General features: G+C 41.2%; 1 protein-coding gene across 1 annotated transcript; it reads left to right on the forward strand.

The window, feature by feature from the left end:
* The first annotated feature begins 881 nt into the window (after nt 1-881).
* On the forward strand, nt 882-20,854 carry pkib (protein kinase (cAMP-dependent, catalytic) inhibitor beta). Its single transcript, XM_041053023.1, has 3 exons — nt 882-1,137; nt 17,580-17,731; nt 18,890-20,854. The coding sequence occupies exons 2-3, from the start codon at nt 17,590-17,592 to the stop codon at nt 18,970-18,972; spliced, it is 225 nt and encodes a 74-aa protein (XP_040908957.1). The 5' UTR covers nt 882-1,137; nt 17,580-17,589; the 3' UTR covers nt 18,973-20,854.
* Nucleotides 20,855-24,524: the final 3,670 nt, after the last annotated feature.

A 24,524-nucleotide genomic window follows, 5' to 3' on the forward strand; every position in this document is an offset into this window, starting at 1 on the left:
GCGCACACCCTCACTGGAAAGACAATGGTACGAACCGTGGGGCAGCGGTGGCAAGACACAACAGCCGGATTCAACGAGCATCACACGGGAAACTGTACTGCTGTGACTTCAAAATAAAACTAAAAATCTGAACAAAATAGAAAAATACTTCACTACTGCTACTACTACTACTACTAGTAGTAGTAGTAGTAATAATAATCATAATCACAATCATAATAAAAAATAGGCTACAAAAGGCTATAAGGTATTTTTAACCACTAAACTAGTGAATTTAAAAAATAGGTCAAATAGCACAAAAGCACTAACCTGTATAATGCAAATCATGTTTACAGCTGAAGAAGTAGAAAACCTGATGTTATGTTTGGCTGTGACAGTATTAATGGCACACAGAGAGCTTCAAGTCAGGCAGAAAATCCACCTATGAAATGATCTCATCTTTAACACCTACAGAGCAGAATACCATTCAATCTGTCAAACTGAACTTTGTCAAGGTAATTTATTTTGAAATCCATATATTACGTATAGGTCTGGGCAAAATGTTGTCATGATTCACTGATATATGAGTCTTGTCTTTTTGCTTTGTCATTTGTGTTATAAACGATAAACAGTCAGTCATATATTATTATGATTTATGTTTATGTATTCGCATAAGCTTGGGTCTAATAGATTAATATATATTTCATTTTCTAGACATGTGTTGAAACCATTTGTTTGTTTTTCTGCAGTGCTCCACTTTTCCTCATGGACATGATTAAATCTGTATTTCCGCTCTCCTCCTCGACAGTTATTCTCCTTTTACTTTGAAGGCATAATCCGCTCTCCTCCTGCATCCTCCGGGCTAACTGCGTCCACCTTGACGCTCCTCCCTGTTGCTGCTGGGATTGAGCGCACAGTGAAGCGCTCGGCTGTTCGTGTGGTGTCAGCGCTGCTCAGTCCACTATGCCGCGGGTCCGGCGTGTCAGCTGGAATGAAGCCGTGTGATGCGTCGCACCGGACGGGCTCCCTGACGCTCCGCACTTTCTCTTCTTTGTCCCTGCAGAAGATGGTGTCTGGCGGCTAATTCCAACTTCGGACTCCTTGGTGTGTGTGTGTGTGTGTTTTTTTCTTCTCCTCGGCGAAGCGCACTGAAATCAGTTGGTGAGTGTCCGTCGTTGCGCACATACGCTGTCACCTGTTCTGCTCCACAGGTAGGACATCAGACTGGCTCGTGCTGCTGCTGCGCGCTCACACAACGACCGAGCTCCAACACAGACAGAGGAGTCACTGCTGGAGAAGAAGCTGTTATACAGTAGGGTATAGGCGTGCAGGGAAGAATCAGTGAGGCATGCTGGAGCCATTATCCGCACAGAAAGAGAAAGGATAAAGAAAATCCAAACAACAACAACAGCAACAACAACAGGATCTGAAACAACAAATCCTTTGGATCGGCTCATCTGCCAACACCAAGCATATGCGGCTTCAGCTGCAGGCTTGTTAATATTTAATACTGTTAAATCTACCTAGTCTATAGAACATTTTTTGAAAAATGGAGCTGACAGCGGGCTACAGCCAACTCCAGCAGCCTACCTGTCAGCTCCATATGGGCTCACAGCGTTGTGTGTATCATCTCGATGGCAGCTGGATTATCTGCCTTGTTATTAAAAGGAACATAATGCGTCACCTTCAGATGTTGCACATGAACCTGTGGTCAGTATGAATCAGTGTAAAACTAGTATGCAAAATCTGAAATGTTAAAATTACCAAGAAGAATCTATAATAACATCAGAAGAACAAAGGGTTTTTTCACTTTAAGAGATACATATGACTTTTCAGATTATACAGAAGGAATTCAGATGAAAAGTAGTTTGTTAGTTCAGTCACTGTTAGCTCCTGAGGGCCAAAGCTAAGGGCCATTCTGTGGCACTGTGCTGTGTTTTAAATGGGGACCACTCTGCATTCCTAAAAATAGACATAATTGACCACTTAGCCCATAATGACATGCTGGAAAAACTAAACCTCCAATGAAACTAATATTTCATAACCCTCACTATAAAGTCAAACCCTTCAATCTGACAAACTCTTTAGGGAACTGTCCCAGCAATTATATGTGTGTGTGTTTTAGCTCCTTCATGTTATCCTTAGTAGAGCATCTATTCACATTCAGGCGAGTGCCAGTTCCACGTGTGTGTAACTTCAGGCGTGTGTGTGTGTGTGTGTGTGTGTGTTTGTGTTTGTGTGTGCTGTCTTCATGCTTTGGTGGATGTGAAGCTGAAAATCCCCCCCACAGAAGCACAGAATTTAAAACAGTTAGGGTGTCTGTCTTTATATAGACTTGTCCTCTTGAATGTTATCTATAGTGAATCATCACTGTGATGAACAGTGTCAAGTCAGGAAAATGAAGCCTGGGTTTGCTGGGGTACCAGCAGCTCCTATCTATTTTTAATATTCCTTTTAGCTCCAAGGCCCTTCCTTTAATTTTATGATTTCACCCTGTTTTAATTACATGTGCATGAGCCCATATTTGAAAATGAGTCTCATTTCTTGGTCTTGACTCAGTGGCAGGCTGCCATGGTGTCCCTGTGATGCAGTGATCACCTGTCAATCAGACAGTGTGGACAACACTAGGACTTCAATTTTCTATTTAAATTTTCATGTTGCTGAAAATGAAATGAAAATGAATGTGTCCAGGTTTGGTGGCCTTTCTGTTCTGCTGTGCTGGCTCTCGCTGCTCATGCTAACTTCCTCTTTTAAGTTCCTCTTTTGTTTAGTTGGAAAAAAACAAAACAAAAACTGGGCTCATAAATCACATCACTTCCTGTAGTTTTTCAAAGGAAAAAACCTACCAGAAAAATAGTTATAAAAGTAAAAGCTGTCACAGATTGCTTAAAGGTTCAACTGTTAATGTTTTACATCAATTAGATTTACAATTCCAACATTTAATGTCATAAAAATATACTGTGTATTACTTTAAAGCTGCAGTAAAAGATTTTTTTGGTCTTGATTGCAGCGGATGAAACTGTAAACGCAACATTGATATGTATTATCACCTTGAATAGTCACTATGCTGAATGTGTTATCAAAGAGTTGTCTATTTATGCATCCAGCACACACATAGCAACATTAAATCTGAAGTCATGTTTATGGCCACCTGAAGAATATTAGTCCAATATTTCATTTTCTATTTTTTATTTCTGTTTTGGTCTCAACCAACCTCAGAAAAAAACATCTGGCTCTTTAGCTGCCAAATTCTCCATGATGTTTACCAGCTAGTTGCTTTCTTTGTCTGTTGGTAGCAGCCTGCTGCAGGTAGAGAAAAGCCTAATGAGAGCAAGGGGAGTGAAGCTAACGGTAAATATGTGGGTACAGAAACCAAAACAATAACCTAAACTTTCACAGAGCTGAAGGCAGCTGGGTGACAGCTTGTCACTTTGAGTGTCACTCATCACATTACACATAATTCAATATAATAATTTTCTTATTTTCCATGATTTATTTAAAAATAGTTAGTGCACCTTTAATTTGACCTCCTATATAATATAAATGTATTATATAAGAAGACAGGTAAACGTGGACCCACATAGCTCTGAGATTAGCAATTAAATAATAAGCTTAAGATGGTAAATCTTTCAAATGTGCCTGTGAAAGTGCTGTTATGGTGCAGTGGGGGCGCAGCAGTGTTATATTCACAGCAGTACAGTCACTTTTAGTCATGTTTAAACTCCCTTTAGTTAATATTTAGTCATGGGAAGTGAAGGTACCTTGCTCACGCTGAGGTAGCAGGGAGGCTGCTCTGTTCTGTCACCGCTGGGTGAATCATCTCACTTCCTATCATCTGTTCTCCTTCCGCATCCTGCTCTTTCTTGGAAATCAGGCTTCATGTCACTGTGTATTAACACAGATAATGGCAGACAGATGATGACATCGCACCGCCGTGCCCTCCACACACCCATTCTGATTCTGGAGTCCCAGAGGTGCCAGACGTGGCTGGCTGCTCAATCCTTTGTCACTAACCTCCTAAACAACCTAAGTCAGCCTTATCTTTAGATTTCATGAGGAACAAAGGCTGCCACTGTAATCAGTAAACAGGTAACTGCTTTACCTATAAAATCAGTTTAATCTTCAGTGGCCTCGACACTACTGAGCAGCTTATCTTCTCGCCCTATCTGACACTTTCCCTTATTAAAGAGCCATGACGCACACAGGTAAACAGGATGTATTCAAATAAAGTTTTACCAGTACGTATAGTCTACAATCACAATATTTTTGTACAAAGCAAATGTGATGCTTCTTGATTAAAACTGTAGTTTTGCCAGGCTGATTCCAGACTTTTGAACAGTTACCCTCACGTCTGATTTGTTCAGCTATTCAGATGGGTCTGGCATCATGCTAATTGACGGCCAGCTAGAGTTACGGTATCTTCATCAGGCAATGGCAAAAAAAAAAAAAAAAAAGTTAAAAAAGGCAAAAAATCATGTACAGTTGACCAAACCAAACAAAATAGTGACAGACAATTGGCAATATTCAAAGTTTACTGCTTCTAGCAACTAAGGCCACAGCTTCCCCGTCTGCTGTAAAATTGCTGATGAAGGAAAGAAAAATGTCCTTCCCTTTTGAAATGTGTCTCTCTGCAGCAGGATAAACGACAGCCGAGGGTCACCTGTCACAGTTTTACCACCTGGTGCCCAATTCAATTCCCATTGATTGGGGGCCATGCCACTTTGAGGATGGAAACAGTAATTTGCCAGGCTAAATGCTACTCATTCATTATTCCTCTGTATTGACCAGTGACCTATAAGGGTTTCATCTGAGCCGGGGCCTCTGTAAAGCCCGTTGCCCTTTACTGTCACCTATGGCTGGCTGCCATTTGGCTACGGCTACTTTTATCTTTATGCTATTTAAACATGTCGGTCAATTCGCTCTCCACCAGGGGTGTGGAGGACATGTGAGACGCTGAACATGTTTTGAAGAGGTATAGAGGACAGAGGATGATAATAGGAACAGAGGGGACCTGTTTCCTCTAAGAAGCTGTGCTAGACTGTTCTGACCTCAACCTCTCTGTGCCCATTTTCCCAGCAGCCAAGCCTGACAAGAGCCAAGAGGGTGGTAGCATAACTCAATAGACTTCCCCCAGCATGCCTTTGCCCGGCACTATGGGAAAGGACTTTGGTTCGTCAATGTCATCTCTCTTGCTGCCGGCCTCTCCATGCTGATTAGATGGGAAGGGAACAGTAGGTGAGATGGGAGGGTTCCTCTGTGGAAACAAAGGGTTTATTGTAATTCCCGTGGCATCCACTGAGTCCACAGATCAGTGACCTTTTCAGTGTATCGGACCGCACAATAGAATCAGCTGCTTCCTTTTCCCTCGTAATTACAGCGTGGAATTCTGTCTGCCCTAGAAACAGGCTCGGCGTCTGAAATCGGTTTGTCAGACATCAACCATCTGAAGAGCTCATTCTGCTGATTGGCAAATGGAGTGGCTGTGAGAGGGTGAGAGGTGCAAATGCTGTTTGAATTGCATCTCAATGGGCACCATCAAGTGTGGCTTCCACTGAAGATGCCTCTGTGTGGCTGCACCTGCCAACTTTAACACGTTTTCTTCTTCAAATTGTTTTGGTTTTGTTGGATTTAAATGCATCGGTTTTCAGCTGAAAATCAATGTTGCTCTGTGGCTGCTGTAAACAGACAGCTGTTTGCTAACACATTCACCATGACAACTTTACAAGATGATAAAAGGTGAAACGTGAATTTTAGGCAACTTTGCGTGATAGTTATACAATTATTGCTGAAATAAATAGTAATAATTTATTAACTGACAGGCAGAATTTGTGATCAATTAATTGTTTAGATCTTTTTTATTTATTTATTTATTTATTTTTTAAACAAAATAGCCAAATATTCTCTGGCTCCAGCTACTTTTCTCTGCCCTTTGTGATAATAAACCTAACATCTGAAGTCTTGTGTTGGTCGGACAGAACAAGCAATTTGATCTCATTCCCTTGGGTGTTAGGAAATTGTGACAGACCACTATTTTCTTACATGTTTTGGAACAAATGATTCATCCGTTGATTGATAAATTAGATTAGATTAATAGATAAATGAGATTATATAATTAGATAATAAATTGGATTAGACAGATTGATCGTTAGTGAAAGTAATTGGTAGTTGATTTAGAATAAATTTAGAGACAGACAGATCTGATGTTTAGTTGTCCTCGTATGTAGCATTTGCTCTCTGAGACTGTTTGGATTTCACGCTTCAGTTTTGATTTATCTCTCCTTGTGGATAGAAAAGAGACAGTATATAGACACTGGAATACATTCAGGCAATTCTAGTGTCATATATGGAGGCATTTGAGGTGGACACAGAATCTGATCAGGGTCCTGGACTCCTCCCTGTGGAGACATTCATATTATGTCCAACTATGAAACTGAAGATGATGGGATTTCCCAGGAGGAAATATCAAGGAAAGCAATGTCTCTCCTTCTGTCTTGGGCATGGATAATATCAGGATGGATAAATAAGAGGAAGTGTCAGTGTTTGGTGGAGAAGAAATCCTCCTCTGTTGCAGCTCCTCTTTTACTCCCACTGCTGAGTGCTGCTTTAATCACAAACACAGACACAACACAAGAATTTGACACTTCTGCTGATGCAGGGTGGCAGTGTGTGTGTTGGCTTTGTAGAATTTTTTTTTTTTTTTGTATGTGTGTGTGTATATTTTAGCCGATGCCCCATTTGCCAGGGTTGTTGTCAGAGAGTGCCAGAGGCCCATGGGTGCTAGCCAGCGTGCAGGAGCAGCACGTGCAGCTGCAGCCACCCTGGCCGCATCGCTGTTGACATGACGGTCTAGTTCGGAGAGCGCCTGGGGTGGAGGAAGGCCTCGGTTACACTCTTCAAAACAACGGGCTTTGTGCTGAAATATTGACATGACGGCAGCACACACTGTCCTCCTGGTGTCACACATGTATTGGACATGTGTGACTCATAAAGTAGATTTATTCTCTTGGCCTTACTGCTGCTACTAGGGTGCCACTGATCTACGGCTTCTGAAGGCTGATGCCACCCATTTTGAATTAAATATGCACTGAAACATTTGTCAAAATACATTCTGTCATTTATAAAGAAATAATGCCAAACATCATCTGATTGCAGCTTCTCTAACGTGAAGATTTCTGCTTTTCTCACTTTTATATCATGATTAGTTCAGTATGTTTGTGCTCCTGGCTGTTGTTCAGACTAAATTAGCGCTTTGAAGATGTCACCTTGGGCTCTGGGGAGGTCTGATGGGTGTTTTTCATCATGTTTTGGCATTTTTTAGACCAAATGATTGTCAGATGAATTGGTGATGAAAATTACTGTTATTTGCAGTCCAGGGGATGGCTATGTTTATTGGTGATGGTCAGGAAGGGTAAACCTCACTGCACTTAAAATATGTGCATCATGTCTATGTGTTCATATTTGAGTTAGGACTTAGCCTAAACTTATGTTGGTACCAGTATTAAAACATTTCACACAATACCCATCACTATTAAGCCCTGGACCTAAACTTTTGTGAACGGATTGTCATTATTTTAAAGCCTTTCATGTGAAAGGTTAAAAAAATAACCTTTTCACATTAAAACACTCTTGCTAAGTGCCTCACATATAGACAACTAGTTCATTAATTAAATAATAAATACAGAATGAAGTGCATTTGCAGCCAAGACTTCACTTTTTCCAAGAGCTTTATTGTTAAGCCCATCTCACTAATTCATTATCTTATGAGATATTAAAGTTGCAGTCTACACAACTGATAGTTGGCATCGCTCTGGTATATGAAGAGTGCTGCAGAGATTTAGTATTGCACTTCCATAAAGTTGGAGAACTCTCCAGAGACAGATTTAAGAGCTGTCAAGTCAAACTTGGTGCAGCAAAGGCAGAGACATCCTGACTTTGTTACACCCTCTCTGCCTGGTCAGCCACGTTTGCTGAGACAACCCTGACGACTTAACAAAGCTCCTGCTGCCTGTTTTCATCAGTACTTCTACTGACAAGTAATCTGGCACTGATGGGTAAAATCAGTTCCCCTGTAAACTACTGCAATCAAACCAAACAGGTACAGGTGCGAAACAGAGGCCACCAGTCTATGCTCATGGTCACTCAGTCTAATTAGACAGTCAGAGTAGAGCCACATCAATGGTGTCACATGTGCAGCCACCACCAGGCAAAAAATAGGACGTTCTCGTACGGTTAAGACAATGTCATTTCCTCATGTTTGACCTTTCTAATGGAACAAATTGGAGGGTCACTAGTGTACGGTCAGGATTAGTTAATAATCAGTGCTGAATCAAAATGTGTAGAAGTCGTACATGCCCTGAAACGGTTTGTTCTTGTGCTTCAGATCATCCCTGAGGCCTCTGCCAGCGCAGCCTCCCAGCACTTCTTTACAGCTCTCTGTCAAGTGTGCTAATTGTTGTAAATAGCTGGGTGCTCTGTTGTTGTGATTGACCCTCATGAAAAGCCACTCAATCTGTCTCATATTTGGCAACGTGTAGGCCACTTTGTCGGCCTAATTTCGTATAACGCCTTGTTGTTGTTATTGCACATTGAATGCTGTTAATTACAGAGAGGGCGGTATGCTTTTAGATGCTTTTAGATGCTATTTGAAGGCCTGCAACAGGAGGTGCTCTTTGGACTTATGTTCCAGTAAACAGTATAGCTGTGAGTGGGTGCTTGTAACTTCCTGTTTAGTGCTGTGGCTAGTTTCTGAAACTGGTTTTGAAGTTCAATAATGCCAGTTATCCGCAGATTGAGACTTAGTGACATTTCATAGTTTTTTAGACTATAAAAAATAATAAATAAATAATAAAAGACAAGAACTGACCCTTCTCACTAAGCCTGCTAAACCTGTCAAGCTTTCCAATCTAGCTGTGCAGTGTACAGGGATAACACGGAAGATTTAACACCTCAAATTTTCAACATTTCACATAGAATAAAGAAAAGCAGGGTTTTCATTCATAGCATATTTTACTGTATCAGCCTTTGGAAGCTAATTAATACTAACTCCCTGAGCTGGCTGAAGACTCAGTCTCCAGTTGACATTGACTCCACTTGTTGAGAGCTGATTGAATTCAAAGCAAAACCCCCGTAAAATTGGCATAAATAGGCACATGAATGTCTACATATGTAATATTAAGCTATAACACTGCTGATCCTAAAGCTACATGTCCCCAGCAAAATGTTACTGCCCTCACCAGGTGTTGATCCATGTACAAGATATGGATATATATAAACAGCAGTTAGCCATGGTATTACAGTGCTATATTAATAATCCCGGTTCTTTACTGTAGTAAAACAAACTTTGGGGGGGACCCATTGATTCTACGGGTTCATATTTTCAAGCAGTGTGTTTTACTTTTACCAGACACGAGGATTTGAGAATGAGGAGTCATCAATGAGTTTGGCAAGTGTAACGGGTTTGGCTGAAGTAGCTGCAGCGTAAACTTCATCAGACCAAATAAAGAGCAGGACAAAGCTGCTAACTGCAGCTTAACTCTGACAAAGCAGCACTGGTTCCCACAGGGTGGAGTTTGAACAGAGCTTTTTCTAACTTTAATAACCTAATCCCAGCAAATGTATCCTCTCTACCTATGATAACTATGTTGACATAGGATGCATTACTCGGCTTTGGAAGTGACACCGGGTTACTAGAAAGACAGCCCAGCCTGCTAACATCTGCAGCCTAAGTTAGATCAAACACCATGTTTAATCCATTCATTACACTTTAGCTCTTGTGACATGAAGCAAGTCTCTCACTATAGTACCATTCACAGAGCTTCGGCATGAGAGGAAATCCAAAGCTTGAAAACCTGCCAAAGCTCCAAACCTGTCGTGCCTATTTTACAGTTGCTGCGCCACGATTGGACAACTGCTGCCTGGAGGAGGGGTTGAAAGAGCAGTCAATTAAATGATTCCACCAGAATGTAATTATTATTTGGATAGAAATCCTGTGAAACAGAATTTAGATGAGCACCGGAGGCATCAATCAGATTCTGTGTGAATAGAATTCTATTAACTCGTTCATTTCTAATAAAAGACTTCTAAGATTTCTAATAAATTCTTTCCTTTCTAAGACATTTCAGCTTGTACTGTACATGCCCAGACCTCTCACACAAGACCATGACGATTTCCCTCTGCCCCCATCCCCACCTCCGTCCCACCCAGCAAATTATCTACAAAGTAAAAGCCTACGCTGATGCGTTTTTGTCTGCGAGTACTGGCTTCTGAAACATGAAAGCAGGCAGCCATAGTGAGAAAAAGATCTGCGTGGATCAGCGAAGGAGACGGGAGGATGTGCCTGGGATGTCTGTGAGATCAGAAGGGAGGCTGTGATCATGCTGTCTCATTAGATCAGTCTCACCTCTCTGCTTCTCTTTCTGCTGCTGCTGCTCAGGAAGAAAAACACGGCTTTTTCACAAATCAGCTGCTGCTATCAGAGCTTTGCTTCACCTCCCAGCTTTCGTGCATATGCTTGACCTTCTGTGTACCTGTTACCGTGACTACAATGAGTGAAGCTTATTTCTTGTCTTCACATTCTTCCTCACTGATAGTTTTGCATTGCATCTCATGCTTTCTTCATCTTTTCAGTCTATCCAGTCAATTTCAGTAGTGACCGACTGTTATTTTTTAATTATACATACCACATTCCTAACAGTTCTTATTGTGTTATTTTCATTGGTTAACAGAATCTTAATGTTAACATCAAATCAGATGTTTGCATAACAAGACATCTCCAAGAGTGGAAAAAAAAAAAAAATACCAAAGCAACATAAAGATAGTCTGCGTCTTCTTTGGCTCCCCTCCTCCACTATATAGCTGCCTTTATAACAATGGTTCAGTTTCCATGGCAGCTAGAGCATGTTAAGCTTTAGGATAACAGTGTAAAAAGTGGGAAGAAGGACAGGGAATAATCACAGGGTATGAGGGACTAAAAATAGCAAGGGACTTAATCCCAGGCATTATTTATTCATCTAAAACTTCTCGTGTCTGCGCCGGCTGTGTAAACATCATTTCTTCTGCAGTTTTCTGACCTAACCCCCCACCTTCTTACTGACTGACATCCATCCACTGTGTGTTGTCACACTGAATGGATGTATAGGGTTTGGCTTTGCTGTGGTGACACTGTCTGGTGAAGAAAAGCCATCTGTTATCATTCCTACTTCCTCATTAGTAGAAAAAAATGGGATGGCGTAACAGAGAGTGAAATAAGCACAAAAAACATCCACAAAGACAATGTGCCTGTTAAACATCTTTCAAAAAAATGTTGTCACAAGTCACCAGGAAATGTGACGATGTTTAATTTAATCACTGCCGGTTCATGAGTTCGACACGCTGATTTGTAATGTATAGACTATAGTGAAGATGCAGTGACTGTGGCTGCTTCTCTCAGGCAGTCGCACTGCGAGTGTTAGACTGATGAGGAGCAGAATAGAGGTCAGCCTCAGGCAGCAGGCAGGGCCAGGCTGCTTGGCTCACAGATCTGATATCTATCATTGTCTCCTGTTTGGAGAGAAGAAAGCTTTGATGGATACAGCTTTTTTTTGTAAAGGCCAGTGCTGATATTTCTGTTCTGAAACTGCCAGTAGCTTATATTTTCTGCTCGTATTTTATATGTGTAAACAGTTTAACACCAAAAACTAAGAAGCCTCTGAACACTTATTTATAACTCTAAAACTTAAAGGTCTGATATTTTCCAAAAAAAAAAATGTGTGGAAAGAACATGAATGTGAAAAAAAGAGTGTTCACTCTGTAGACTAGCAATTAATGTCTAGTGTAACCTGGACTCTTTTAGGCACTGCAAAGCTATAACGATAGAATAGCCAGGGTGATTTATCAGCCAGAATTAGCTTATTGCAGATACATCACTATCTGCATATATATTGGTGGATAAATAACAAGAGATGGGAGTAAGGAATTAGCAGACTAGGTCTGAGGTCATTTAGCAGCAGTGTCACCATTACACAGACTGTCCACCACGAAGCACTTAGTCGCTAGTCTGTTCAGATATTGATAAAAATCAGTCAGGCTGTAGTACACAACAGATCAGCTGAACGTGCAAAACTGTGAAATCTGTCTAAATACAATCCTATAAGAGTCTGTATGTTTCACTGGTGTCACAATCTGACACATTGTCAATCCAGAAAAAAGACAGAGTGCCTGAGATTGTGCATTTCACTTCTGTTTTCGACTCACTGCAGTATCCGCCTTTTATAAAAATGGCATTTGTTTGAGACTTGAGAATCAGACATCAGAGTTTTCCTGACCCATTTAGAGAACGGTTTTCCCAGCGCTTTGTCTTGGTTTACTGCTCAACCAAAACACCAAGCGCAAGCACTCAAGGAGCTTAGAATGCAGGAAACAAGTCCCATTTATTCTGACATAACCACTGACTGTAATGGACATGACATTTTCCAACATCTTTGTTCATGCATTTTTTTTTGTACAGCAGGTGGATCCTTAAAAGCTTCTTTTATGCAGCTGAGCCATCTACGTGTCAGAGATGGCTCTGATATTGAGTTATAGTTTTTCAAGTCTGAAACCAGTAAGCTGACCAGTATGTTCTGTCAAAATATTAGTGATTTTGTTCATTTGCTCAAATCAGTTCTATAATTTAGCAAAACTACATGTTAAAGCTGCTCCATCAATATTTTCTGTTAATAATATCTGAAATTACTATTACATGTATCGTGAAAAGTGTCACTTGTAATGACAAAGAACAGCGAGCACTATCACTGCATTTTAGCATCTTTGAGCTCATTGTTTTGGTATTATGGACAAAACTACTGTACAGCTTTGGTTTCCTTTCACTGCTCTCATCAGGGTCAGTTTACATACATATTACAGCTCTTACATTCATCAGGTGGACACAAACTTGTCCTCCATGTCTGCTGGATGTGTAAATAAGACAGTTTGCTAACAGCTTAGTCATAAACTGATAGCGTGTCAGTGTTGCGTTTACAGCTTGTTGTGCTGCCTCCAAATGGCCTAAATATGAATGAATCCAGGTTTAATAACATGCACAACTGATGCACTATGAATCAAAGGTATTACAAATATGGTATGTTAGACCAAAGTGTTATAAGGGCTTGGTATTGAACCAATACATGTTTGGTACAGTCAGATTTATACTCTAAAGTTTCTGATTTTATTAACTCTTTTGCTAAATTTAGAATATTTAGGAAAAGTTACTGTACGTCTGCTTGTGTTTTAACAACAGATAAAACTTTAGAACTTTGGCTACTTTTGTGAAAATATTCATCAAGTTATCTCAGGTTAGACTTTTTACAAATGTTGGGGAGCTACTGTTAAATTTGAGCGCTATTCTGCCATTCTGCTCTACACTGTATGATTTGGTGTTAGCATTTGGCTGGAATGACACCAAACCTGATCTAATGTTGAAACTTTACTAATATAAGATCATCTTAGTGCATTAGTTTTACACACTGAATTGATGAGTGGATCCTGCCTGTGTCCAGCCATGTTCTACATGGTGTATCAAGGGAATATTTCTCCTTGCCTTTACTTGAACAGAGTCTGGTTTTGACATTTTCTGTGTACAACATGAGAAGTGAATATATCTGTGCTGGTTGCCTGGATGCACAGAGTCCAAGTTATGGAGCTCTCAGCATCTCTGTCTGTGTTTGTCTCCCTTTCTCTTGCTCTGTCCGTGGTGCTGAAAGCCTCCATTCACTGTCAGTGAACATGTCTCAGCAGACAAGGTTTCTCGCTCAGGGTCCCTGGACTTTTCTATTTCTATTTAGAAAAGCTGGCGCTCTCTCGAAAGGCCAGCAAGGCTTCTTCTGAATATAGCTGCTCTCACTGGTGTCGAGAGCGCTGTGAGGTTTGATCAGAGACAATAACCTGTGCTGTTGTGATATTACCCCTCAACGCTGAATGTGAAGGGCTGTTTAAGTTCAGCAATACAACATACCTGCTCTGTTAAACACACACACACACACACACACACACACACACACACACACACACACACACACACACACACACACACACACACACACACACACACACACACACACACACACACACACACAAAACACAGCATGGGTGAAATGGCTTTTTTTTTCACTGCCATCCATCCAACCGGTAACATGTTAGGAGGAGGATAATCTTAGCCACATCATTATTTACACAATGACCCTGCAAGATAGAGGATGTTTCAAGTACATCCAGTGTAATTTGTTGCTAAATTACAGAGGTCGCTGTGTTTAGAAATAGCCCAGGTAGCAATTTGCAGCATTAATGAGCTCTTATTTAATTGCAGGGCTGTCACATGTTTGCAGTTTGAAAGAAATGAGAAAGCTAGGCGTTTTATCCTCTTCTTATTTTTTTAAAGTCAGCGTCTTCGCACCCTCTCTGGAAACAACCCCTGACCTCTGACAGCTCTTCCATCAAAAGGCTTTTTATAACTCGACCCTGTTGCGTAGCATACCTGCGGCTTGTTCCCGTGTGTGACTGAGCCGGCGCCGACATCATCGTATCTAGGTCAATTTTCTTGACAAGATAATCCCATCTAAACTGTTGTTGGATTAACAGCTAAAGTAAACCTGTTCAAATGATGGGTCACTGCCTGTTCAATGTAATCCGATGGCTTAATGAAAGTTACCAACCAGATGTTCTAATTAGGACCAGGATATCGGTGGTTTCCCGAGGCTGTTACTGACCCTGATATTTCTGGACTGAAGCCACTGATGTTCAGTTGTTAATATTTTCTTTCTCTATATTTAAATCATCACCGGGTGCTAAAACAAACAGTTTTTAAAGGTGGACTGAGGCCACTTCCACTGCAGGCGTTCACACTAAAACACTGAAGCTGCTGAGGAAAATCCTCCTACATCATACAGGAAGCTGTCACACCAGCGCTGACTGATTTTTGGCTGATATCTGGTATTAAATTAAAGGTCAGTATAGACCTGACATCACAGCAAGTCAATATATCAGTCAAAGTCTAGCTTTAATTGTATGGATTAACAGTAAGATCCTAGCTTTTCATTGATAATCAGCTATCAACGAGCCTGTCAGTAAACAGAAGCAGGAAGAAGACGAGGTGTGCCAAGTGTCCTTTCTGCTGCTTGGCCCCGATCAGACGCCTATTGTTGATCTGTTACTTTAACCACAGCCTCAAATCCAGGACAAAGAGCAGCTTTGACATATGGGGCCTGAGAGGGAAAACAATGGTCTGGATTCCCTGGACGCCCACAGTCCAGTTCTACCAATTTAATATTGCAACTACAGACCAGCTCTCTACAGAGCATTTAAATCCAAAGACCTGAAATTAGAGTGGACATAGCTATCGCTGAGGACACTGAGGTCGCGTCCTTCATATTGTCATTTAAATTTTGGGTGTAAGGCAGCAGAGGGGGAGTTTACATTGAACAATTCAGAACGTGCTCATGACAGATTAGGGCCGTCAGTGTTTAGAGGACTAATGTTTGGATTCATCCTGGATTTGACACCATGGATGGAAAAACTGAGGATAAAGGTACTGATGTTTGCTGACGCTGCAGGATGCAGCTGTCTTACAGTTACGTTAGCCTGTCACTGAAGAGGCTGTGGACGTACAGCTTAGTTTAGGAACAGACAGTATGGGTTGCATTTGGATTAATTCAAACACACACACATTAGTTTGAGCTTGTTCCAACCTGATGTGACAGCCCTGTGATAGGTATTTTATAAGCTGATCACAGTGGGGGAGGGCGGGGGGGGGTTATGTTATGAAAAGAAATATTGGCTAAGAAGGAACAAAACGGTTTCCGAATTTAAACTGAGAGTTTTATTCCTGGAGCTGTGTAGTTTTTGAAATGACATTTATACCTAAGCAAATAAAAAATAAAGACAGTGTAATTGAACCGTTAACTAAATGAATAAAATATTAAAAGTCCAACTAATGAAAAAATAATGATCCAACTTATAAATTTACCACTGAATGTCTAAAACGGGGCCTGGTCATGTAGGGAGAATGTTCAACAGGGCACAGCTGTAAATGTGCAACAGCATTTTGACATCAATAAATCATTACTGCATTAATTATTAGTATCTGTATGTATGTTTATCTAGTTCAGTAAAGTTCAGGTGTGTGTGTGTGATAGTCTGTTAAATAAATTCTATTAGTCATTTATTGCAATCATAGGCAGCACAGTTCATTTGATAATCATCTATGTAGGTTCAGAAATGCTGCGTCTGTCACCTTTAATCAAACAACACCATACAACTGTTGTCATTTCATTGTGCTTTTACTTTGTCCTGCCCGTAGCAATCACTCCTCCCTCTGTGTGCAGAGTCACGGGTTTTGTTGTCAACATGCGATTGTGTCTAAGGAGGAAATATGTTTATTCTCATGGATTTAGTCGAAGAAATAGGCCACGCTCAACTTTGATGAGCTCAATGTCTAAGCTAAAACAGCGCTCGAGGCTAACAGATGGCCAACCTGTGGCCCTTTTTCTAGCGGATCTAGACCGTGCACGAGTTCAAGTGTGTACGTGTGCGAGTTTATAGCTGCAAGTACACACACAAAGTCACATGCCATTCCTTTGTTGAAAGGAAGCGTTGGGAAATGGGATTTAGCTCCACCGAATGGCATGGTTATTTAAAGCAAGGCAACACAACAAAAGAGGGAGACTGGGAAGGGAAAGTGAGATAGTGAGAGAATGGATTTGAGTCATATGTTTACCTGCCAGTGGTGCTTTTCTCTATTGTTGCCATAGCAACAGCGGCTCGCTGTATTTGTGTGTCTGTGTGTGTGTGTGTGTGACAAGGAATGTAATTCTGCCGGTCACCAGTGTAGCCTAGAGCCGACTCCCCAGCTGCTGGTTGCCATGAGCCCAGACAGACACATCCTCCGCCTCAGTGATAAATCTTTTCTCTTGACGTTCGAATCACTAAACAGATTTAGGTACATTTTGTTTTCTGAGACATGTCAAGACAAACGGACACTGCTGTGGTCTGCGTTACCCAAAATGCAACATCAATCACTTCAAAAGTAATGAGGTTAAAATGACCAGGGTATAATTTGAAGGTTTTAGAAATAAGAACCTGAATCCTACAAAATTTATGTCAGTCTGTTTTACATCAGGCTGAAATGCACAATGGCAAAAGAACAACGTTAATAGTTATGAAGATAAAATACTGTACTATAATTTGTGTGATTGTACGATAAATCAGATGCACATTCTTAATATTCAACCAATTACGACAATTGTTTTTCTTTTGCTGTTTGCTAACTGTCCAGCAAGCAAACAAAGCCATAATATTGTTACTGGACAGCTAAGGGTAATTTAGTTATAATTCATGTGCATTCATGTACATTGAAATATTAGTGCAGAAAGATACCTCTTAAATTTATTGTGAAATATATGTCATTTATAAAACACTGTGCTCTGTCCTTTATCCTTCTTTTCATACACACCAGGGCGTTCTTTGAGTCGTTACTCTTACTGAATTGAAAAACAAATCAAAAAGTATTCTTCCTTTCTTGTTGGAGAGCAGTATTTTCAAGGGCAGGCAATTTTTTTTTACATTGTACTCTTTCTCTCTTTTTTATAATAAAGGGGTCCCGAGATGACGGAAGTAGAGCCAGTGTTGGACTTTGCCTCCTCGGGTCGCTCGGGAAGGCGAAACGCCCTGCCTGACATCCTGGGCTCTCCGGCAGGTGTAAACCCCGGGGACCTGCCTCTTAAACTAGCTGAGCTGTCCCTCAAAGGTAAAGTACTCTAGTTGTCTTTTTTTAAATTTTTACAATATTTAGCAAGAGCCTAACTGAAACTGTACTTAGCTTGTAAATTGAATTAGCAGCAAATCCTGATACCATGCACTCTTCAAAATCTCTCAGTTTTCTATCACTTCCTTTAGTTGTCTGTCTCTGAGTACTTGAGTATGTGAAACGTTGCCTGCCAAGAATTTTGTTCCAAAATTAACAGGCCATATCTTGTTGTTAGGACACTTTTTTTCATAGTTACAGTATTTCTTACATGGAGAAATGATGGGGTGCACGGGGAAATAATCTAAACTAACCTGATGATGCTTCATTTCCAATTCAAACCCAACCCAGTCCTGACACTGCTAGTGGAGTATGGCCCAGCTCGGGTCCATACTGTGGCTGCCAGATATGGAAAGGATTTGGGGGATGAAGACTCAGAGTTGTTTTGGTCTAAGAATCAGCTCCAGTTAGACGCATTTGGGCCAGTTTCAGGATTGGATTACCACATGGAGATGGGCTAACAGGCCAATTCCGGAGAGGAGTCATTCTAAGTCATTCATCATGACTGGCATGAGTGTGGTCACCACTGCTGAGCTGAGCATTTTTGGCTGCATGGGTATCGTGCTACTAAATCAAATGCAGTGACGCAGTTTGTCCCACATGCTCAGACAATTAATTAAGTATAATTCTGCCTTTATCCGTCTTGTTCTGTCCTGACAGGCCCGACAAATTTTACTTGCAGGCTGTTTACAAGCTCAACAGCTTTATTGCCAATAACATTTTGCAGACTGTGTCTGCAAGTGCAAACTGGCTAAATTAAGCATGTGTTTACTTGTTTCCCAAAGGTCCAGAGTTCTGGACAGCATGCATTTTCTCCCTGTAGCCCAAAATTAGTCCACGATGTTGGACACTCTTGATTTTTAAAGCAGTTGGTGCTATGTTACTGTTGGCGGTTGTGAAAGAAGCTGTGCAGTGTTCTTTTCACACCGTAAAATTACTCAGAAGCAAAACATGTCAGCACCTAGAGATGTAGTAATCATTAAGTCGTTGGTATTGATCAACAAAAGCTTTAGACGGTCTCGTTTCTTTCTTTTTGTCCTTGAAAGTAACAGCAACATATTTCTTATTGTGTCTTTTTGGGTTTTTTTTTTTTGTGCGCAGATGGTCCAGGAGGGGCCCAGTCACCCACGGCGGAGGAGCCTCCACCGCCGCCGGAGAGCTCAGAGGGGAAAGAGGGATCGTAGGGACTCGTTTATTTACCACCCTGGAGACCTGCAGAGATAACCTGAGAGACGGGATGAGGAGCGAGATAGAGGGCGACCTGTGGGAGAACGTGTGACGATCTGTGGAGAGTCAGTCTGTTTGCGGAGCAGCTGAGCCACGGAGGGAGAGTGACGGTCCGACTCCCCAAGGACTGAAGCCAGGAGTGTGGGACTTTTTTGGAACTGAGCACTATCCGAAAAGAGTCAGACGTTACTTAATTATGAACCACTGAGTGTGTGTGTGTGCGTGTGTGTGTGTGAGAGTTACTCGCTCACTGTGGACACTACACCAAGAATCAAAGGGACCATGACAGATTGTATACTGTACACTACTATTTTTCTATGATTTATTTAAAACTAAAGAAAAACAGGAATTCATAAGTCAAACTGTAATATGAACCACTTCCTCGCATTTCCTGCTGATTTTGGTTTTATAGTGATGTGTGTCATTTTACACTGACATTAGCAGGAGGGGGTCTCACAGCAGCCTGCTGTGGCTCAAAGCTCTTTTGGATGTAAAATGGTACATTTGACATAAGGAAACAGTAGATCTAAGAAAGCTGGGATCTCTTTGTGTCGTCTGGCTCACCTACGCTTTTATACTAAATGTGTATTATCTGCTATATGTTCTCCGATCCGAGGTCCTTGCACAGTATATCTGCATTGTAAATGTACAGTTTTTACCCCTCTTCCCCAAACGGTTTTGATCCTAGCCACAACAACCAGGGATTTGATTCATTTTATTTAGGCGTCCATCAGATGCAAGACGATAACGTGGAAGAGCCGTCTATATCTCGAGACATTCCTGTAGAGAATATAATCCCACTGCCAACAAGGTACACACTGCTTCATTATATTACTGAAAAGAAAAGACTGTGATGTCCTTTTGTTTTGTGCTCAAGGCTGCTTTAAAAAAAGTCTCCTCATTTTCCAAACCTCTGAAAATGTGTCTAGTGGCAGTTTACAGCTGAAAACGTGCATTGTGTTCTCTCTCTGTGAAGTACTGTTATCCATTCCTTTTGGGCTATTGATATTTCCTCAGTTTTAATAGGAGGTATCATAACACATCTTTACTGCTAGAACTGTAAACGAAAGAGAAAAAAAAAACACTTTTCTAGTATTTTGCAAACCTATAAGTGTTCGGTTTTGTGTAAAAAAAACAGGGCTTTTTTTTTCTTTTTCTTTTTTGCTGCGTGAGGCTCCTCACACGTGCTTCTTACAATGTCAACAGCATATGCCCGCTGCCTGGGTATGGGGAGCAAGCATCAAACAACGCCACCGCCACAGTGTGTTTCCAGTGCCGAAAATGGCAGCACACTCGCCTTGTGCCTCTCTGGAGTCTGTTCGCACTCATCAACACATAAGTAGAGCTGTGAATAGGATGCAAGACGGAGAGAGCGAGAAACACAGCGAGAGTCCACACTTTGTCAGCGATCAACTCAACTGCTACTGTATATATACTGTGTTGTAGTATAATCCATGTGTCATACATGCTACCTGTATGATTACCAGACTTTATTCACATACTGTACCCACATAGAAATGATGTTCTGTAATTGTTTTCTATTTGAAGACTCGTTGCTGGTGGATGTGTCTTTATGTGGATGTGTTTCACAGATACAACAGGGAAAGCCTGGTGTGTGCTGCTGCCCAGCCTGTGTTTTGGATGCTGCATACTACTGAAGCTAATGAGGAAGTGTTGGTCTATCTGAAGCTGTAGGATCAATGCATTTGGTGGTGGGGGAGGGATGGTGGTTAATCTGAGGTGTGTTTTGTAGTGTCCTGATCTCTAAGTGGTGCATATATTTTACTTAGCTGGATTGAATCCCTTATGTTGATTCTATCTGGTGGTGAAAATTGCCATATTAAACCCCACAAGCTTTACATACACATCTGTGTGCTGAATCGTGTCTTTTCCATGTAAGACCCTCAGGGTTAGGGTTAGCCTAACCCTGGTGTTTGGCTTTTATATTATGGCTTACATACAATATTGGAAATATGGATAATGTTTAAATGATAATGATACAGTTCAGTATATAGACATGTGAGAATGAGACACTGAAACAGTTCAACTAAACGATGGATTGCAGACTTCAGTCATTATACTGACATTAGCAATTAGCTCAGTGTCCTGCTGGGGTCTGTGAGTGCAGCCTCACAGAGCTGCCTGCATGGCTGTAGATAGTTTTTGTCACCATAGATGAGTAGTTGGTGAATCCATTAAATCATTATAGCTGCTGTCAACACTGTAAACTCATGGTGTTGATAAGTGAATGCGTTCTGCATGCTAAGTAGTTACCAGCAAAAGCCAAAGTTAAAGGGGAATGCCACCAACTTTACATATCAGAGTCTGTTTACAGGTGAAGGGGTACGACTGCACATGTGAAGAACAGTTGTATAAAGACTTCTGTGGCTGCTTTAAATCTGACAAATGTCCTCAAGTGATGTCACTTGAGTCAGCATTGGACGCGCCTACAAGTTTGAAAATGAAAATCCAGGGGTGTGGAGTTAGAAAGAAGCAAACTTACCAGATCTCTGTAGTCCAGCTCCAGGCTACATATGCTGCTACGTGGATGTCACAACCAAATCTCTGACCCAACGGTCGGCGGTGGAGATGTAGGTAACATGGACACCAGGTTTTTACCAAGGAAGGAAGAACATCTGAAATGAAAAAGACAGTAGGTCTAATTGTGCTGCATCAATGGGATCCTTTCTTTAAAAAAACCTGTCCAACATGAGTCCAACAATGTTACAGGAGCCCAATGCAAAACTGGTACCCCTACAAATTTTATTTAGTTTGATTTTTGCTGTTTGTAGCAATGAAATTGGTGCTTTCACTTTCGATGAGGATAATTAGAGTAATTAATGAATTAATAAAATAAAATCAGTCTTCACTCTCAAATCTCTGCCACGATTTCATGGTAAAATCCATGGATTTTACCTGATGAAGGTCTAAAGACTAAAACTGTAAATAAAGTGAGTAGAGGTGAACAACACTGCAGGATGTGGTTGTTTATGAACCAATGCACTTGTCAAAGACAAGCTAAGTAAGTAAGTATCACCTCTACAAAAGAGGTTTCAAAATCTAATGGACAAATTCCCATATCAGGGTTCATCATCATCAGAGGATCAATCCTTCCCATTTTAGACGCTCCATGAGTTTTTATGAAGCATCACCCTTTGGTTAAAACATCAACTCTGAACCAGTGATATCTCAGTTAAGAAAGGTTGCCATGAACATGTTCATCCTTTCAGAGGATGAGCCATTTCATTTTTGTTGGCCCCTTCTTTTTTCACAGATGTCAGTATGTTTTCATTACATCCAACTGTTTCACATTGGGTATACAAACATAAGAACATTGCAGCCTCCAGTGGATGCTACCAGGACTATGAAATTTCTTTCTTTCTCATCTTTTATGCTAAGCACAGTTGATTTTACCTATTTAACCTGAATCTGCAGATGAAACATATCCTGTTTTCTTTGCAACAATGCAGAGATAACGCACATTTCATGTCATACAACAAAAACACCATGCTAATGGTGCTGGTTGTCGGGCGGCTTGAGGAGATGTATTAAGCTTGTGGCAAATTAAATAATAAAAACAAGCATTTTTTTGTACATTTTTCTTCCCTTCCACCTTCTGCTCAGCACCACACAGCTCTGTGCCGTTTGATTAAAGCCACGGTCTCTGACAAAAGGCACCTGAAACTGAGCCAATCATTTTTCACATCTTCTGAAGTGTAAAGTAAGAGAGTCTGAGGAGCACTCGAAGGCAACACTGGACAAAACATGCACTCCCTCTGTTCTTCCAGTTCTTCCACGCTAATACAGCCGTTACATAACGCAGCAGTTCCTCTGGTTGTGCAGCAGATGGAGACATTCACTACATTATCATGCACCCCACATCATGCCTCCACAATGACGGGAGAATTTCTTTGTTATGTTTGGTGAAAGAAAATGGCTGAAATGTAATCACTTTTGCCACAGTATTAATATGAACGCCTTAAGCTACATGAATGTGGTGACCAAAGCCATGATTTGAAGGTTTTAGGTTTACATTCCTGCACATATCTTTCAATTTTAAAGCCAGTGAGGAGTTTGACTTGGACACACCCAGTGTTGTGTCGATGCTCATACGGGACTGAGGGGTGATCTGACAAAAGCTGACAGTTTTTCAATTAGTTTTGCTTTTGTCACCTCAAATGAGCTTCTGCTCCTAACCGGTGGAGGTGGACGATGACAGGGCGTATGTGTGTGTCTGTGTGTGTGTAAAATAAACCTGGAAGCCATGAGTGAACCTTTGTGATCGTGCAGGCTGTATGACTGGCTGTGTCCCAGCATCCCCCACTGACAGGAGATGAGACCATACATACATACACCCATGGGCTCTTTGTCTCTCTGCAGACACAACAGCAACGATGCACTTGTGTTCAAAACATGATCTTCGTTAGCTGATGCTATGCTCCACAGATTACATAACAGAAACATTAATTATTAAAGACAAAGCACCGGCTCTGCTGCACTGCTAACATTTATCTTTGTCGTTTATTCAAGCAAGACAAAAACGTGTGATCCATTTGAGACTTATTGTTTTTGCTAAAATATCTCTGCTGCTCTCCACCTCCATTCTCAGGCATCTTCCTCTCCTCTGAGGTAGCTCCCTCGCCCAGACTGCTTCTACGTAACTTGTTGCTAGGGTAACCTAGCCTTGAGAGAAGCTTCGGCCTTATTGCACTGTATGCAATCATGCATTTTTTGTGCATGACGGAGGGTAAAGAATTGATCTGAAGGCTTTGGCTACAATGAGGACAGGAGGCATATGCATAATGTCAGCAAGGTGTGGGGGCCCTGTTAGCCTTGAGTGAGTGCAAATTTGATTTTGTTTTTAAATATAATAAATAAAATGTAAAAATAAAATGAAAAATAAACCAAAACATCTAAAAATAACTTTAAATGTCATGAACTGCCAGCCCTAAACGCCATGATCCACATTAATCTCCTCCACTGTTCACAGAACGGTATGCACACTTTTACAAAGCTAAAATAACAAGACAGAGTGTTTCTAATTCAGCAGAACAGAAGAGCAGCGGAGAGGAAAGCTCTCTGTCTTCTTACATAATTGAATAGCATGGTATAAGCGGTTTGCTATTGGCTTTCCTCGAGGAAATAGTCGTGTAATTGCCTCACAGAAATGCACTGTGGTTCCTCTCACAGACAGATTAGGACCAAACGCAGTGTTATCAATCGAAGCTAAGTGAATGAACAGCAGCAGCCTTCAGGTACTCCACTACTCTCTCCTTTTCAATCTCCATCTCTCTCTGTCTCTGAGTGTCTCTCTCACCCACAGTGACCAGGCCAAAGAGAGAGAGTGATCCAGCTGCTGTGGAGGAGGCAGCAAGGGTTAGAGACACATATGCAGAGAGACACTGAGAGAGAAAGAGATTGAGGGTGGATTGTAAGACTGGCACTGAGGCCATGCAGACATGGGTCACAGCTAGGCAGGCAGGCAGGCAGGCAGGCAGGCGGTCCACCG

This window comes from Toxotes jaculatrix, chromosome 13 (genome assembly GCF_017976425.1).
Source record: "Toxotes jaculatrix isolate fToxJac2 chromosome 13, fToxJac2.pri, whole genome shotgun sequence".
NCBI lineage: Eukaryota > Metazoa > Chordata > Actinopteri > Toxotidae > Toxotes > Toxotes jaculatrix.

Coding starts and splice junctions, on each gene's coding strand:
- pkib (XM_041053023.1), top strand. CDS start 17,590: ATGACGGAAGTAGAGCCAGTGTTGGACTTTGCCTCCTCGGGTCGCTCG. Junction 17,732..18,889: donor AGCTGAGCTGTCCCTCAAAG/GTAAAGTACTCT, acceptor TTTTGTGCGCAG/ATGGTCCAGGAGGGGCCCAG.